Genomic DNA, 18,420 nt, shown 5'->3' with positions numbered 1-18,420 from the left:
GTGGTGGTGGAGGTGGCAGTGGTAATGCTGGTAAAGGCTGTGACCGTGGTGGTGGTGGTGGTGGTGGAGGTGGCAGTGGTAATGCTGGTAAAGGCTGTGACCGTGGTGACGGTAGTGGAGGTGGAGGTGGAGGTGGCAGTGGTAATGCTGGTAAAGGCTGTGACCGTGGTGGTGGTGGTGATGGTGGTGGAGGTGGAGATGGCAGTGGTAATGCTGGTAAAGGCTGTGACCGTGGTGACGGTGGTGGTGGTGATGGTGGTGGAGATGGCAGTGGTAATGCTGGTAAAGGCTGTGACCATGGTGACGGTGGTGGTGGTGGTGGTGGTGGAGATGGCAGTGGTAATGCTGGTAAAGGCTGTGACCGTGGTGATGGTGGTGATGGTGATGGTGATGATGGTGGAGATGGCAGTGGTAATGCTGGTAAAGGCTGTGACCGTGGTGATGGTGGTGGTGGTGGTGGAGATGGCAGTGGTAATGCTGGTAAAGGCTGTGACCGTGGTGATGGTGGTGGTGATGATGGTGGAGATGGCAGTGGTAATGCTGGTAAAGGCTGTGATCATGGTGACGGTGGTGGTGATGGTGGAGGTGGCAGTGGTAATGCTGGTAAAGGCTGTGACCGTGGTAACAGTGGTGACAGTGGTGGTGGTGATGATGGTGAAGGCAGTGGTGATGTTGAAGATGGTAGTGATGATGACAATAGTAGTAATGATGGTGAATTAGTGATAATGGTGATAGTAGTGATAATAATGAAGGTGCTGATGGAGATGATTGTGGTGATGATAATGAGGATGGTTGTAATAATGGTGATGGTGATGGTGATGATGATGGTGATAGAAGGAAGGTGGTTGTAATGATAGTGATGATGGCTGCAATCCTAGTTTTAAGAATTCATTGTGAGCTGGGGCCCAGTGGCTCACACCTGTAATCCTAGCTATTCAGGAGGCTGAGATCCAAGAGCCATGGTTCAAAGCCAGCCTGGGCAGGAAAGTCCATGAGACTCTTATCTCCATTTAACTGCCAAAACAAACAAAAATCTGAAAGCAGAGCCATGACTCAAGTGGTAGAGCTCTAGCCTTGAGCAAAAAAAGCTCAGGGAGGATTGGGAAGGTGGCTCAGTGGTAGAGCGCTTGCCTTGCATGCATGAGGCCCTGGGTTTGATTCCTCAGCACCACATAAGCAGAAAAAGCCGGAAGTGATGCTGTGGTTCAAGTGGTAGAGCGCTCGCCTTGAGCTGAAGAGCTGAGGGACAGTGCCCAGGCCCAGAGTTCAAACCCCAGGAAACACACACACACACACACACACACACACACACACAAAGTCTCCATGTAAGCACAACTATCTTTGCTGTACAATTTGACTTTGCTCCATCTTACTATCTTTCCTGTCTTAAGAGTGACCCAGAGCAGTCCCAGGCCACCTTAGAGGAGCAGCAGTGAGTGGATCCGTGGGACTTTTTCTATGCCATCTGCTCATGGACTTGCAGGAAGATGGCTGTGTGTCCGATGACCCTGCTTAGGCTCACTCTGGTATAAACCTTGCTTCTGCCAGAGGCTGCTGGGGCAGGCTGTGTATGCTCGGTAAAGGTAGGGACAGTCCCCCTGGTCCTGTGCTTGGGCACACTGTCTGCAGAGAGGGTCCTGTGGAGGTCTCCGCTGCAGGTGATGGTATTTCCAGGGCCATACATAGCCAAATTCATCTTGAAAAGCTGGAACTCAGGGGTTGTGTTAGGGCATAGTGGCTGGTGCTTGCCTGGCAGGCTTGAGGCCCCGGGTACAGTCCCAGCACCAGTAAGCAAATACACAAATAACAACAGGCTGGGTGTCAGGCACGCAGGTGTTTGTCTGAGAAGCAGCAGCTGCTGTGCGAGTGTGAGCGAGCGTGACATTGGACAGTTCCTTGTGTGGCAGTCTGGAGCAGTACACAGTCAAATATGGCTTTGCTTCATTTCCTAAATTCTTACCAAGTCAACGGGCATTTCATAGTTACTAGAGAAAGCAGAACCTTTATTTCTGAATATGCTACGATTCTAATGGGAAGAGGGACCCTCAAAACGAGAGTTTTGATGAGTTTGAGAATTCGTTTTTTGCAAATGTTATGTCAAACTTTTCCTGAAAAGAAAGTTTACAATGTCTCCTCAGCCAGGTGTGGTGGTGTACTGCTATAGTCCCCACTACACACACAACCAGAGTACTGCTCATCAGCGACACACCCTGAGGAGGTACAAAGGCTGTGTCACTGCTGAGTATGGCATGGGCACCATCTTCCCTGCATGCCAGCCTCAGTCCTCCACTGGGTTTTGGGAAGGGGGAGGGATAATCCCAGCCCAGCCCTTTCCTGTCTGTGACGTTGGGGCCCCCGCTGTGCTCCCAGCCAGGACTCCAGCGGGGCCCCTGTGGTTCAGAACTAGTCCTTCTCCACTTTCCGTACCAGGACACAGCCTGGCCTGGGCCTCGTCCTAGTCAGCCTCTCTCCTTCTAGGATGTTCTGCTGGCTAGGGAAGTGGGGGGTCTGTGGTCCCCAGATGCCTGTGTACCTCCTCCCCCAGTGGAGGGTGTCTTGGCCTCTAGGGGGCCCTTCCTGAAGTCCAGCTGGAGCTGGGTGGCTGGGGCATGGAGGGGAAGATTAACACTCTGCCCCTCGCACCTCCCCCAGCGCATCCTGGAGCTGGAGGCCATGCTGTGCGATGCCCTGCAGCAGGAAGCCGGGGCCAAAGTGGTGGAGCTGCTGTCGGAGGAGGAGCGGGAGAAGCTCAAGGTGGCCATGGAGCAGTGGAAGCGCCAGGTCATGAGCGAGCTGCGGGAGCGGGACGCACAGATCCTGCGGGAGCGCATGGAGCTGCTGCAGATGGCACAGCAGGTGCTGGGCAGGTGCCAGGGTGACCAGGGAGGGCAGGGAGGCTGTGGAGGAGCAAGGGGTGCCAGGTGGGAGGCAGGCAAGGCCACTTCCCAAAGCCCAGCTTTCTACCCTGATGGCCACCCCTCCCATGTCCACAGCTCCCATGTCCACAGCTCCCATGTCCACACTTACCACATCCACACCTCCATGCCCACACCTCCATGCCCACAGCTCCCATGTCCACCCCTCCCATGTCCACCCCTCCCATGTCCACCCTTCCCATGTCCACACTTCCCATGTCCACATCCACACCTCCACATGCACACCTCCATGTGCACACCTCCACGTGCACACCTCCACATCCACACCTCCACATGCACACCTCCACGTCCACACCTGCACATGCACACCTCCATGTGCACACCTCCACATCCACACCTCCACATGCACACCTCCACGTCCACACCTGCACATGCACACCTCCACATGCACACCTCCATGTCCACACCTGCACATGCACACCTCCACGTGCACACCTCCACATCCACACCTCCACATGCACACCTCCATGTGCACACCTCCACGTGCACACCTCCACATCTACACCTCCACATGCACACCTCCACATGCACACCTCTACATCCACACCTCCACGTCCACACCTCCACATCCACACCTCCACGTGCACACCTCCACCTCCACACCTCCACATGCACACCTCCACGTCCACACCTGCACATGCACACCTCCACGTGCACACCTCCACCTCCACACCTGCACATGCACACCTCCATGTCCACACCTCCACGTGTACACCTCCACGTCCATACCTCCACATCCACACCTCCATGTCCACACCTCCACGTCCACACCTCCACGTGCACACCTCCACATGCACACCTCCACGTCCACACCTGCACATGCACACCTCCACGTGCACACCTCCACCTCCACACCCCACATGCACACCTCCACGTCCACACCTCCACGTGCACACCTCCACGTGCACACCTCCACATCCACACCTCCACGTCCACACCTCCACGTGCACACCTCCACGTGCACACCTCCACGTCCACACCACCACCTCCACGTCCACACCACCACATCCACACCACCACATCCACACCTCCACATGCACACCTCCACGTGCACACCTCCACATGCACACCTCCACGTCCACACCTCCACGTGCACACCTCCACATCCACACCTCCACATCCACGCCCACACCACCACATCCACACCTCCACATGCACACCTCCACGTGCACACCTACACCTCTACATCCACACCTCCACGTCCACACCTCCATGTCCACACCTCCATGTACACACCTCCACATCCACACCTCCATGTACACGCCTCCATGTCCATACCTCCATGTACACACCTCCATGTCCACACCTCCACGTCCACACCTCCACGTCCACACCTCCACATGCACACACCTCCATGTCCATACCTCCACATGCACACCTCCACATGCACACCTCCATGTCCACACCTCCATGTCCACGCCTCCATGTCCACACCTCCATGTCCACACCTCCATGTCCACAGCTCCCATGGCCATGCTTCCAATGGCCACAACTTTAGTGAACATGCCTCTAATAGCCATGCCCCTGGTGGCCACACCTCCAATGGCCATGCCTCACATTGCCAGGCTAAGTCCCAGGCCTCCTGGTAGACTGTCCCCTAGACTATTCTCTTAGCCTCCAGCTGGTACTGCTGAGGACTCTGGGTGGCAGTAGCCCTGTGTAGTCCCCTGATCCTAGGTCTCCTCCATGGAAGGTTCTTTTCAAAGTGAGGGTGCTGTCTGGGGACAGAGGCTGACAGGCCCAGCTTGGTTCTTGGAGGAGGCAGGCTCGAGCCCCTGGTGTTTCCGACACTGCTATCTGTGTACGAGCTTGGCCTGGACGTGGCTTGTAAATATGAGCTCCGCGTTGTGAACACCCTAAGTGCAGAAACAGTGCTGATTCAGATGGATAGATGCCCGCACGAGTGCACTGCTTTACTGTGGCAGCAGCTGCTTCTGACAATGGGCCTGTCAGCTGCTGGGCATGGACTGCTGGCCACTCTGCTTGTTGGCGCCCTCCCCTATGGCCCCCATGGTGTCCAGGGAGGTGGGGGCAGGGACAGTCAGCTGTAGCCCTCTTGCTTGGTCACACCCGTGTGCCTCCAGGCCCCAGGAGTCACCCTTGGGGCCATTCTCCTGTGGTTGGCAGTGTCACACAGTCAGTGTGACCTCTGACTGCCCTTTACTCTAAGGTAATGACCTGGAGGAACTCAGACTAATTCCCTGCTGCCCCCTGGCATTATAACTCTGGCCTGAGGAGTCAGGAGGTGTGGCCCTGGGAAGGTGGTCTGCCCTCTTTGGAGAAAAGCATTAACTGGGGACAGCCGCAGGCCACGGGAACTGGCCGCGACCCGACCAGCACCCCAGCACTCCTGCTACTTGTCTGCCATATAAGCAAGGGAAACTTGAAAGACATTCTGTTGTTGTTTGGTTTCCTGAATATTTTGAGTATTGAAGGTTTTCCTCCTTTTTAACATTGCAGAGAATAAAAGAGTTAGAGGAATGGATAGAAACTCAGAAGAGACAAATAAAGGAGCTGGAGGAAAAGGTAATGTAATGAATTTTCAGGCTTGTCTTGCCAGTGGTGCTTATAGATAAGAGCATGAGATAACTCCCTGCTGGGCACACCCAAACACTGGGCTTGGGCTGACAGGGGTGGCCTGGGAGAGCTCTCCATGAGGCTGCGCAGAAAGAGGTGCTGGGCTAAACTTAAGGGCTCTGAGCCTGAGCCAGGCGCCCCTTCCATGGCCCAGTTCTGTGGCTTCACATTGCCTCAGTTTCCCCATCTATAGGTTGGACCAGTGAGCTGGTGCCCTCTCCCTGCCAATGCTCTGGGCGGGGCAGGAGCATGTAACCCTCGAAGTTAGCCAAGCTTGTGTGAAGAGCAGCCTTGGCACATGGGTGTGGCCCCCGGAGCCTCACAGGGCAGCAAAGACTTCCTTGGGGTTCTGCCACCCCCATGTCCAGGAACTCCGAAGGCTGCCATGACCAGGGCTTGGGCCACATGCTCAGGGGTCTTTCTCTGAATCCTCAGTTCATGTGTGTCGACAGAGCCAGAACCTCCTGGGGCAAGATGAAGGGCTTGTGGCCAGGCAGCCCGGCAGCCCTGGTACTGGCCAGCGTTCTGGCCACTCTTTCCCTCTAAGACCAGGGTTGGTTCGGAGGCGTCCAGTCACGTGTTTTCTCAGTTCTTGTGACTGGTCCTGCCTGTGAGGTGGATCTCACCAAGTGACCAGCTGAGTGAGGAGGCTGCTGTGCTCTCCTGCCTCCTTGTCCTCTTGAGACCACCGGAGGAGGCACTGGGGCAGGACACCCTCTGGTCAGTCCATCTGCCTGCCCTAGGAAGAGGCAGCAGATGTCCTCTGCTTTCAGGGAGAGACAGCCTCTGGACACCCATCCCCAGCCCTGCCCTGCCCATCATCACCAACGACCCACTGTCGTCTGCTGGCACTTGGCTGCCACATGGACAGCAGTCCTGTAAACCCCTCTGAGGAGCAAAGCCTAGAGCCAACCCAGGCACAGCCTGCAACATGAGCTTCCGACGGGGGCTGGGCCACCGCTGATGCTGGGTCACAGGGCAGGCATGCCAGGGGCTTGACTAGCGAGGACGGGGACACTGTGGGGGACAAACCTCAGGGAGGCTAAGGCCTACCCCTAGACCACTCTTCACACCCAAGCCTGACTGCACTGTTGCCAAGCAGTTGAAGAGCTCTAAGCTAGGAGTTTAATTTTCTGACTTAGCTCATTTCCAAGCATGGCTACTGCTGCCAGATTTTCTCAGCAGTTGTCCTGGCCCCACCCCCAGCCCAAATGATGCTTCAAGGGTCAGATCTGTCCAGGGCACCAGTGAGCTTTGTTACCTAGCAGAGAAGGGCAGCCCAAGCATGGACACAGGCACTTGAAAGAACTCCCGTGAGGCTTTTGTCCTCCTGTGCCAGGTAGAGTGCTCTCCATGGACGGGCAGGGATTCTCAGGCCTTTCTTGCCGTGGAGCTTATAGATGAAGTAGCATGAGGCAACTCCCGCCTGAACGCACCCCACCCTCGGCCCTGGGCAGCCAAGAGAAGCAGGTGGGCCGAGGCACCCGCCGCCCGCCCGGACAGTGCCGAGTGCCCCAGCATTCCTGGGGCATCCCTCGGCACTGTCACCCCGGCCCAAGATGCTTGCAGTGTCCCTGGCCCTGTCCTGGCCACGCCTGCTCTGCCCAGCCAGCCACCCTATCTGTACTTTGTCACTCCTTGCTGGAAATGCTACAACTCTTTTTTCTTTCTCTTTCCTCTGTCTCTCCATCCTCCCCTTTGCTTTTCAGTTTTTATTTTTGTTCTTGTTCTTCTCCCTAGCGTTCATTCTCTGGTCATAGCTGCTCTTGGCCCTCTGTCCTGGTGAGTACATCACGGGCTGGGTTTCCCACGACGGCGCTCCTTTCCAGGGAGACCTGCCTGTTGCAATCTGAGAAGCAGGGGCTGCCCTGTCGGGCTTCCAGAGGCTTGGGAAAGATGCCAGTGCTCTCGAGCAACAGCTCTTCCCTGTGAGGTGGCCCGGAGGAGGCCTCAGTGCACCAATGCAGGGGTGGGCACCGGCTCGGGAGCAGAGCACGAAGATAGATGATTGATCACTTAGTTCGTGCCAGTACTGTGGCTTGAACTCAGGGCTTGAGCGCTGTCCTTTAGCTTTCCTTGCTTAAAGCTGGCACTCTACTACTAGAGCCATAGCTCTACTTATGGCTTTTTGCTGGTTAATTGGAGAGAAGAGCTTCATGGACTTCCCTGCCAAGCCTGGCTTTGAACTGCAATCCTCAGATTTTGGCCTCCTTAGTAGCTAGGACTACAGATGTGAGTCACCAGTACCTGGCTATGAAGATAGTTTTGAGATTTTCCTTGGTCCTCTGGGACTTGAGTCCCTAGGTCCCCTGGAGCGTACCCACATGCACGGAAGGTTCTAGCATGCATGGGCCTTCTGCTTGCCTGCACACAGGCCACAGGCCTGGCTTGGTCACTGCCTCCTGCTATGCCAGAGAGGCCCAGGTCCCAGGCCTCAGGCCTACTCTCCAGAAGGTGCTGAGGGGGCTTTTCCTGGGAGCACTGGTCACGCGGGTAACCCCCAGCCCTCTCACTCTGCTCCCTGCCTTTTTTTCCAGCACCCACAGGTTTGGACCCCGTCCTCCAGTGGGACTGGAGAGTGGTGGGTGTCAGTGGCCGCGTGGGATGTTGTACCTTATCCTGATGACCAGGAGGGCCTCGGCTCTGTGAGTCCACCCTGTGGAAGACGAGGAGATGGGGCTCCAAACGTGGCCCGCTGTCCATGTGACATGAGCCAGAACCGGAACTGGTATTGTGGCCTAGTGCTTCTCTGGGAGTGGCCTGGCCTCGGCTGCTGGACCTTGGAATCTGTCCTCACAGGTGACAGCCCTTGTCCCAGTCTTGGGGGGACATGTGCCATCCCTGGCATGCAGGGCAAGAGCTGCTCCCCTGTGGAGCCCATTCCTCGGTAACTGTCGATTGCTTGGAATGTCTTGGAACCGATACAACCTTGTGCCTGGGGACAAGATGAAGGCTGTGACCTCGGGGACCTTCATCAGGAATGGCCCCGTGACACCGCAGGTGCATGCCTGTGGCCGAGACTCACTCAGGTCCTGAGGAGTGGCTGCTGGACAGCACCGCAGCCAGCCTGTCCTGTTCTGTGTCATTGTCATGAGGACAAGTGAGAGTCATGGCCTCATTACCCCACCCTGAGCCATGAAGGCCCCGGTCCCACGGGCAAGCTGCTGGCCAAGAGCACAGTGGGATGGCCAGAAGAGGGACCGAGAGTGCAGTCGGGGTGCGATGTGAACATGGGAACCTCAGCAAAGGAGCCAGACCCTAGAGAATGCAGAAGCAGCAAGGATCCAGAAACCATGGCACTGCCAGACTGGGGGCCTCCCAGCAGGTGGGCTGAGAGCACAGACAGCCATGCCGGCCAGGGATGGCCCTGCTTGGGGCCTTTGCACAGAAAGAGCAGGGCCCAGGTGAGAAGAGCAGAGCATGTGGTCTACGGATAAGAAAGGACCGGTGGCCTGCCGGTGAGTGTCCTCTCCACTGGGGCCTGTAAACTCCCTCCCTGTGGTGGCCACACTGGGATGAGTGTGCCTTGAGGTGTGGTGGTGTTTCCCCTGCAGGCACCGGGTCTGCGTCAGCTCCCCCGGGACACGGCCTGCACACAGGCAGTGCCACCTCCTTCCTCATGCTGACCTAGATGCCCAGGCACCTTCGAGCACCTCTGTGGAGCCCCCTGCGCTGCCAGGACAGGACCCTGCTGCTGGAGAGCCTCTGAAAGGGGAAGCTCTTACGGGAAGGCTCCCAGGATGGTCTGTGCCTGGACCCTCACCCCACATGCAGAGGGCCTGCCCAGAACCCACACAGCAATGAGCAAGGCCTCGCCACAGACAGGAAGCCCCGCCCCAAGGCACCAGGGCCCCGCCCCAGCCCACCCCACTCCACAGGCACGGAAGCACTGCAGGTGTGGGCAGAACCGTTTCCCCTCCACCGTTAGATGATGCTCATTCTGAGCGCAGCTTCTCTGGGCCCTGAGAAGAAGTGGGGTAAGTCAGCCACATCTGGCCCTGTTCTGGCCCCGTGGGGAGACGGCAGGGAGGCCAGGGGGACTCAGGCTTTCACCCTGGGCTCCATTTGCATGAGGCAGAGGCTGTCCAGGAGGATGCCTTGTCAGCTACCAACTCCCTGGAAAGGGTCCTCTGACCAAACTGGCAGCAGGCTGCAGGGGGCGTGGCTAGGTGTGGCCTCTGCCACTGTGTCCTGCTCAGGGTCAGCTTCCCACAGCCCACGAGTGGCAGCAGCCTACAGGGTGTGGAGGGGAGCTGTCCCACCGAGGTTTCCTTCCCGCCACGGTTAGAGGAGCATGGCGAGAGCCTGGGCTGTGGGCACAGAGACAGGACGGTGTGGACGCGGCACACTGCGGGCAGCTGTCACATGCCAGGGTGGTAGAAGCCAGTTCTCTCATGGACCAGGCTGGCCAGGTCATGCGCACAGACCTTACTCAGAAAGTAGTTAAAGCAAGAAGGGCTGGGGGTGTGGCTCAAGCAGAGCACCCGCCTAGCAAGCGTGAGACCCCATACTGAAAAGAGAGAACAAAAGGCCACAGGAAGCTCCCTTGGTGGGCTGAGCAGGGCTTTCCAGAATGCCCAAGGGCTGCTGTTCTAGCTGCCTGTGACTAGAGCAGGAAGAAGTCGGGGAGAGGCACCTTGCCTCCTGGCACCGTCCCCAGAGGCACATCTTGCATGATATGGTTGTCAGAGAGGCCCAGGTCCCAGGTACAAAGTGGCCTGTGGTCTCTGTGCTCCTCTGTGGGCAGAGAGCTTGCTCAGAAGGCTGCTGGCCCAGCCCAGCAGAGACACCACCGTGAGCCACACGGGGGCGCTCCAACCCAACAGGCCCTGCAGGGCTGAGCGGCACTGGCAGCCAGTGGAGTACATGCTGGCTGCACAGCTACTTGCTGGGCAAGGCAGTCCCAATCTCAGATGCTTGCACTCCCAGCCCCCTGGTCACCCATCTATGGTTAGCACCGGGCTGCCTGCCTGTGCAGACACAGCTGCTGGGGCCCCTCTGCCACCACCATTCCACCCTCCCTGTGGCCAGGCAGCCACGCTAGGGCTTGCCTTAAGCTGAGCAGGTTGTAGGTGGAGAGGCGTTCGGTGAGGAAGACTGGGAGATGGGCAGGTCTGGGCAGGTGCCCCTTTGCTGACCTCTAGGGCCTGGACATTGATGGACAGACTCCCTGACCCAGAGCTGACCCAAACCCTGCCCCACTCCCAGGATGCTGGGGTGGCCAGGGGAGGGGACACACATTGCTTGGGAGGACATTTGGGAGGCACAGGTACAGCCGAGGCAGGGTGGGAGGCTAGATCTCGGCCTCTGGGCTGGCTGGCTACAGAGTAACCCCATGGCCTAATCCTAACCCCTAACCTTAGCTCTAAACTTGGGATCAATCCCAAGAAAGGCAGGGGGGTGAGTAGACACAAGCTCTCTAGACCATGTGTGACTTATTATGGGAGTGGTCATCTTCTCACCTCCTCATAGAGCTTAGATGTACATATATGTGCACTAACCTAGTCACATCTGCTTACCTGTCCCTCATTTGCCTATTTATCATCTGCCGTCCATCTATCATCTATCTTCTTCTTATTTACCTTATCTATCATCTGTCTATCCATCAACAATCAATCTACCACTTTTGTGAGCTCATAATGATGCCTCCATTTCTAGCCAACAGCACATGGTCTGTGCATTTCCTTTTCCTTACTCCCAGCATCTTGGACGGTGGTGGGACACGGAGATCTCACTGTCTGCAGTATATTTGCCTATCTGTTCAGCCCTAGATCAAAGCAGGGTCATTTCAGACCGGCTAGGCCCTGCCCTGTGCGCAGGCACAGTTTTGACTGTTCTTTGTCTCACAGGATCCATATCTTCCTCCTGTGCTTTCCCAGGTCTCTGGGGATGGTGGCCGGGTGTCACCGCACCCAGCCATTGGTTGAGATGGACTCTGGCCTTTCTTTTTGTTTCAATGGCCTTGAATCACAACCCCCCTGTCTATGCCTCCCTACAGGCTGGAGGCACCACATCTGGCTTCAAACTTCTCCCATTTTTGGATTGGGTTGCTTTTTTTCTTGTTATGGAGTTTTAAGTGTCCTTTATATATTCCAGGCACATTCATTTACTTATTATCTATAAGCTCCAGACCTTCTTTTGTCTTTTTATTCTCTTTAAAGTATCTGATAAAGCTCTTGATTTTGATGAAGTTTCATTTATCAAGTTTTTTGTTGGTGGTAATCATGGGACTTGAACCCAGACCTTGGGCACTGTCCCTGGACATTTTTTGCTTAAGGTTAGCACTCTGCTACTTTGAGCCACAGCTCCACTTCCAGTTTTTAGGTGGTTAATTGGAGATAAGCCTTTCCTGCTTGGGCTGGCTTTAAACAATGGTCCTTAGCTCTCAGCTCCTGAGTAGCCAGGATTATAGTTATGAGCCACCAGCGCCGGCTCATTTATCAACTTTTTGAAATTATGATTTTTGGTCTTGGAATAGGACATCCTGCTTTGCCCTAAATCACACATATTATCCCATGTTTCTTTCCAGAATGTTATGACTTTTGCAATTACATGTGGAATCTCAGTGGTTCATTTTGAGCTAAGTCTTGTCTGTGAGCAGGGGGTTGATGTTCATTTCTTGTGGTGTCCTTGTCTCCCACACTCATTGTAAAGAACTTCCTCCAGATCCTCAGCTCCTCAGTCACGTCTGGGCTGCAGAGCCCTGCCCCCCAGACCGCTCCCCAAGCAGATGGGGGAGAGGTCTGCTTCTGGCATCCCCCACAGGGGCTGAGACAGACTGGCAGTGGGCGGGGGGTGGGGGGCTGGATCTCCAGGGACCACTCCCATCCCAGCTCAGGGCTGGAAGCTGGTGGTGTTAGAGTCAATGTCAGCCGGCTCAGATTTACGGCTCTCAATGGCCAGCACATGCGTTGCAAAGAGCAGCCCTGCTCCTGAGCTCAGCCATAGGCAGTCATATCACTGCGTCCATGCATCACCGCATTAGTCACGCATCCCCACATCACTGCCCCGGGGCCCAGCGGCCAGCAGGGGTGGATGGTATTGTCTTGCCTGGGGACTAGCCACACACTCAGCCTCTCTCTCTCTCTCTCTCTCTCTCTCTCTTTCTCTCTCCCTCCCTCCCTCCCTCCCTCTCAGAATACATCACTGTTAGCAAGCACTGTGCACAAGTAGAATGGAGCCTTCATGTAAACAGTGTCTGTAACGTTCTACATCATAATGCATCCTGGTAAATTTGTGTATATTGGGGTTTTCCCCCCAGGGAACGAAGGTGAGCTCCTTAGAAATGGTTTTGCCATTGTCTGTTGAGGCTGCCTGGCCAGGACGACCATGGTGTGTGGAGACATGGCTTTCCTAGGCCCTTCCTGGGAGCACCGGTGCTGCCTGGCTCTCTTGGTGGCAGGGGTGGGGACTCTACCAGGCAGGCCGTGCTCCCTGGTGCCGGGCACTGGCTCTAGGCCTTGACCAGGGGTCCTGCTGTGTGCTGAAGAGTCCACCCACCCATCAGCCTGGGCTCCGCCAGGCACAGGGTGAGGAGGTCCTCTTGGGTCCACTTTGGCAGTGTGCCCGGTGACAGGACAGAGTGTGCCCCTCAGTGGCAGCCTGGGTGGGCCACGTCTGGGTCTCAGAGTGAGTGGGCCACATGGCGCAGTTCTGCCTCCCTTGATCTCATCATGGAAGGTTTCTTGCTGTGTGCAGTTGCTCTTCCTGAGTGGCCCGCTATGCTGTGCCCTCGTGTTTATGAGGTCGGTAGACTCAGCGCCTCCCTCTGGTGCAGCCCAGCCCAGCTCTCTCCACTGGAGCTTCGTGGCAGATAGACTATTTCTAAAAGGTATGACTTTGACTGGCTTTTACATCATCACCAAGAAGGCACCTCCGGGCTGTGTTTATACACGTATGTCATTGTGAAGTTCATCCGCAGATGCCGTTGGGTGTAGGTGACTGGCTGTGGGACATTTGCTCCTGGCCACTGGACGGCTGGACTCTGTGTGCGTCTGAGAGGGGTGCTTTCTGGACTTTGTTGTGTCTCCCCGAGGGCAGGTGTTCCCGGTTTGCAGGCATGAGCATTTCTCCTTCGTGCATGCTGGGAGTGGCAATGCAGGCTGCCCAGCTACCTATGCTGGCTTGAGAAGAGCCGCGGCCCTCCCCAATCCAGCCAGCCTCGGGCTCAGGTCTGCTTTGTTTAGAGTCTTTCTAGTTTGCCTCACAGCAGAAATGTTTCTTGGATGTTACTGGGTGATAGCACAAAATTTCAATTGGGAAACTGGCTGGAAACCCAGAGCATTTCCCTCGGTGCTTTATCGTCCGGTTCATTGTTTGGGGACAGAGCTCACGTGCTGCAGGACAGCTGTCTGCTCATTTATAATGTGACCATCGTGGTCACAACAATGGACCCTTTCATAGTGTGGCCATGAGCTGTTAATGAGCACTGTCACTGCTGGGGCATCACTGTTAGAAATGTAGAGGCACCCCTCCCTCACGGAGGGAGCAGCTGCCTGCACCCAGATAGGAGACAAAACCAAGCACCGGAGGAGAGCCAGTGGAAAGTGTGTGCACGTGTATCATGCGCCTGTGTGTCTGGCTGCACGCGGGTGTGTGCTGACACACGTGTCCTTCGGTCATGCACGTGTGTGTGCATACCTGTGCACTGTGCATTTCATTGTGTGGGTGTGTGGAGTTGGCCGTGTGTAGTCAGGTAGACACTGGGAGGCTGCTCAGTAGATGCCACAGCCACAGGACCCTTCCTCGCTGGCCGGTGGGGACAGCTGATCCACGTCAGAGCTGCCGCTTGACCTCCTGCAGGCCGGGCTGAGCAAGCTCTGAGTCCTCAGCTCGTTATCGAGAGAGCATAGCCCTGGGCCTGGTGCTCGGGGCTTCTGTGGATCAGGCAGGATTCCGGTGCTCAGACGGGTGCCAGGCAGGCATGTGGTCACAGCCATTAGTGGCACTCCTTGGGCCCATCCCTGTGAAGGGAACGAAGTCCTGAGAGCTTCCATCCCTCCCCCACCCCAAAATTGTCTCCTTTCCCCCAGATATGGCTGGTGCTCTCACAGTCCTCCAGGAGCTGGGTGGGGTTCTGGGGGGACCAGCCGTGGGGCGGCAGGGGACTGGGTGTGATGGCTGTCGCTTCCCGGCTGCCTGTGTGCTCCCTGTGCCGCCCGGAGCCAGAGCCGGCGGCTCCAGCGGCTCCAGCGGCTCGGCACTACCTTTGCCTTCACAACGTGCTACAGCTCCTCAGACTGCAGGTGGAACCCAGGGGCCGGGGGGCGGGGGGGCACGGAGGGGGAGGGGGAAGGGAGGGGGAAGGCGGAGGGGCCCTTGTGCCGCCTCCTGTGAAGCCGTCTGAGAAAGAAGCCGCCACAATGGCAGCAGCTGCTCAAGTGCCACAGAGAGACAGCAAACGGTGCCCAGAATGCCTGGCTCAGTGGTAGTCACAGAGCACATGCCCGCGTTGACATGGGGTCCTGGGGGCTGGCCTCACTCCCAACCTCAAGCCTCACTTGGTGTGCTGCCACTGGCCCTGGCAGACATAGCCGCCGGTCCCTTTGCCCTGCCCACCCTCTCTGTTCTCTCTCTCTTTTTTTGGGGGGGGGTCCGGTCATGGGGCCTGAACTCTGGGCCTGGGCGCTGTCCCTCAGCTCTTCAGCTCAAGGCTAGTGCTCTATCACTTGAGCCACAGCCCCCTTCCGGCTTTTTTCTTTTTGCTTATGTGGTGCTGAGGAATCGAACCCAGGGCCTCAGGCATGCAAGGCAAGCACTCTACCACTGAGCCACCTTCCCAGCCCCGTCCCCCTTTTTTAAATGTTCTAAAAATAGATGGCTCTATGACAACTTGTTTAGACAGGAAGCAGAGGGAAGCATAGCGCGCTGTGCAGTTTTGATTGCAGCAGTGATTCCGGCTGTGGCTGGTGCAGAGGGAGCATGGTAATGACGGGCTTTCATGCTGCTGAGATGCTAGCCTCCCTGGCCCTGAGGTCACCCCCAGTGCTTCCTGCCAGCTGCTGCACTGGGGGCGGGCCCAGGCCGCCCTCCTTATTTGAAGGAAGCTTAGAGGTGCCTTTATATCTTGTTTAGCAAGTGATCATGTGTAAAGATAAGGAAGATAAGGTTAGGCCCTAGCAGAGGCCCCTTCCTCAGTGGTGAGGCGTGGTAGGAATGCGGACAGCTGCGTGGACTATGGGGCAGACCTGAGGCTGCTTCTGCAAATGTCTTCTCATATGCTCGTGTGATCTCCTGGGAGGGCCTGGTGCATCTGTGTGGCTGGAGACTCAAGGTGTGGCATCAGAGCTTGGCATCAGAGCTGGCGCTGAGCCCAAGAAGCCAGCAGCATTGTGACAGGCACACCACAGACCCCCGTGGAGCCCTGGCCCATTTTCCTGTGGGTGTGTGCATCAGCCTCTGTGGTGTGTACATTTGCGCGTGTGCCTCACGCCCCTAGCGTATGTGAGCACGTGTGTGCCTTAGGTGCCGTGGTGTGTGGGTCCCCACGTGTGCCACGGGTATGATGCACTGAGGTTCTTGTTCTACTCTTCCTCAGAGAGAAAGCAACTCACCGGCTGAAGCGGTTTAAAGTGTGCTTCCCAGTCCTGGTGCACGATCCAGTCCACGGCCGGGGATGACTTCCCGCGCCGGCGGCGGCGTCTGACGGCCTGCTTCTCCTCACCACATCGTGTGGTCTGAGCTAGTCACCCCAGGGCTGAAGTCGAACGTGCACGTGAGTGCACATGTGCTCATGCGTGTGCTTGCCCCACCAGAAGACAACATGTGGATTGAGCCCTTTCAAAGCATCTACAAGCTGTGGCTCTGGGCAGAGAGATGCACAGACAGGGGAGTTAGCCCATCATGGTGCATTTTTAAAGGAACGAAGTCACCCGAGGGAGGACTGATCATCCGTCTGGAAGTATTAGGCTCATTTTTTATCTGTGTCAGGAGGAATATTCTCCTATGGTGGTGGTGGCGGCGGCCCAAGCAACTTTTCCTGGCTGAAGGTAAAGGGAGCTTATAGGACTAGACAGATGCTTTCCTCACTGGGAACAGAATTTCTGAGGGGAACGCACCGTGTACTGCCCCGGCCCCAAGGGCCTTGGCCGATCCCGCTGCAGCTCAGGCCATGGCTCCTGACACACGGGACGCCGCTCCAACACCGCTCCCGCTGCAGCTCAGGCCATGGCTCCTGACACACGGGACACCGCTCCAACACCGCTCCAGCCGTTGGTGCCTACGTGTGAGCCCGGCATAGGTTTTGTCTCAAGTCTGAAATCTCATTCAGTCCTCCATGCATAGTTTTGTCTCATTTCGATGACCGCATCCTCTTGACATTTACTGTGCTCAGAGCAAGAGCCTATCTTCATAAACACTGCTACAGCACAGACGAACCACGGGCCAAACTCAGACAGACTCTGCACTGCCCTCCAAAACATGTCCTAACTCCATGCAGCCCTGCCAGCATGGCCGGCCCCACAGGCTCCCAGCCCTGCTCCACTGTGAATTTATAAGACAGAAGGTGATTGAGATCCAAAGATGGCATCCAAGAACCCCAGATTCACATTCCTCTAGTTGAACTGGGCCAGGGTAATTTTGCATGTTGTGTGTGTGAAGTTCTTCATTCATTCTCCTGCCCTTCCTAGACACTAACTCACAGTTCTGTGTTTTTTTTATGAGGGGAGGGGTCTTAAAGGTAAAATGTACAGGAGGGACATGTGTAAATATGTACAATGCTTATGAAGTCATTGTTTATATGTAAAAAGTGTGTACATAAGAAGGAGAAAGGCTTAATGAATGTAGACTATTTTATGAACCTACTGAGTTTGCACACCTGCCTCACTCCTGAAAGCACACGTTTAGTTGATGTCACTGCTTCCGTCCACTTACAAAGTCAGAACTGGGATTTTGCCAAAAGGAAAAGGCCTCTCCAAGGGTTCTTGCCGGTGTGAGCATCTGAAAAGGTCAGCCCTGGAAAGGGAAGGTGTGTTTTCTCAGTCCCAGGCTGCATGCTTTGTTCCAAACATTGCTAGACTGGATTTCTTCCAGCATTCGGCGGGAAGGTCTAAATGCGAAGGCCCTGCCCCAGTGAAGCGGGAGGAGGAAGCCGCACTGCTGCCAGGAATCAGAACTGTGTCACTGCGGCAGGAGCCCTGCAGCACGTGGCGCTCACAATCAGCACGGCATGAAGCAGACAACCTCAGTGCTTTTGGTCTAAAGTCGACGTTCATGTCAACTGCAGAGTGCGTTGTGTTTGTCCATGGTCTGGGGTTCTAGTTGAAGGCCTGCGCTCTGACTTTAGTCTCTCCTAGAATCTGTAGCTTTCAGGAAACCCGAGTGCCTTATGTAGCTTGTGACACCAACTAGGAGTCAGGAGGGAGGAGGGAAGGTGAGAGGCTTGGACGCGAAGATGGCTGTGTGTTCTAACACAGAGACGGACTTAGGTTTAGGCTCAGGAACTCACCTTGTGAACGTAGTGTCGACACGCATCTGTTTACTTGTGTTTTTTAGAAGCTTTATTGTGTATTTATGCAAAGGAACGGGCTGGGTCTGCGGCGGGCGCGTGCGGGCCGCGCTCCCGCGGGCCGCGGGGTCCTCAGGGCGGTCCCGCCTGAGGCCTGCGTCGACCTCAGAGTTTTACACGTATTTTTGTACCGTGGTTCTCACGCCGCGTTCCGGAGCATTTCTGCTCCTTCGTCGGGCGTTGTACAGTTCTAATAAAGTGGACTCTTGGACACAAGGCTGCCCGTGTGTCACGTGAGCCGTCACTCCGCCGGCGGAGTTCAGTCTGCGCAGCGGCTCTGTCCACGCGCAAGGGCCGAGGCCGCACCCGCCCGGGGAGACCGGGGTCTGCGGGGGCCTCTTCAAACCCGTGCCGCGGGTCCGAGAGCGACACCGCGCACGGCCCCTGCCACCGCGGCTGGCG

The 18,420-nt window shown here is 56.4% G+C and overlaps 1 protein-coding gene across 1 annotated transcript in view; it reads left to right on the top strand.

Moving 5' to 3' along the window:
- The window catches only part of Jakmip3 (Janus kinase and microtubule interacting protein 3), a 48,713-nt gene extending 41,418 nt beyond the window's left edge, over positions 1-7,295 (top strand). Inside the window, exons 19-21 of the mRNA XM_013021907.1 lie at positions 2,653-2,856; positions 5,397-5,462; positions 7,223-7,295. Of these exons, the coding sequence (XP_012877361.1) occupies positions 2,653-2,856; positions 5,397-5,462; positions 7,223-7,273 (321 nt within the window). The 3' untranslated portion in view covers positions 7,274-7,295. The remainder of the gene's footprint in view (positions 1-2,652; positions 2,857-5,396; positions 5,463-7,222) is intronic.
- Positions 7,296-18,420: the final 11,125 nt, after the last annotated feature.

This window comes from Dipodomys ordii, unplaced genomic scaffold, assembly GCF_000151885.1.
Source record: "Dipodomys ordii isolate 6190 unplaced genomic scaffold, Dord_2.0 Scaffold58, whole genome shotgun sequence".
Lineage (NCBI taxonomy): Eukaryota > Metazoa > Chordata > Mammalia > Rodentia > Heteromyidae > Dipodomys > Dipodomys ordii.
The sequence above is the reverse complement of the archived record's forward strand: the minus strand, read 5'-3'. Positions and strand labels throughout refer to the sequence as shown.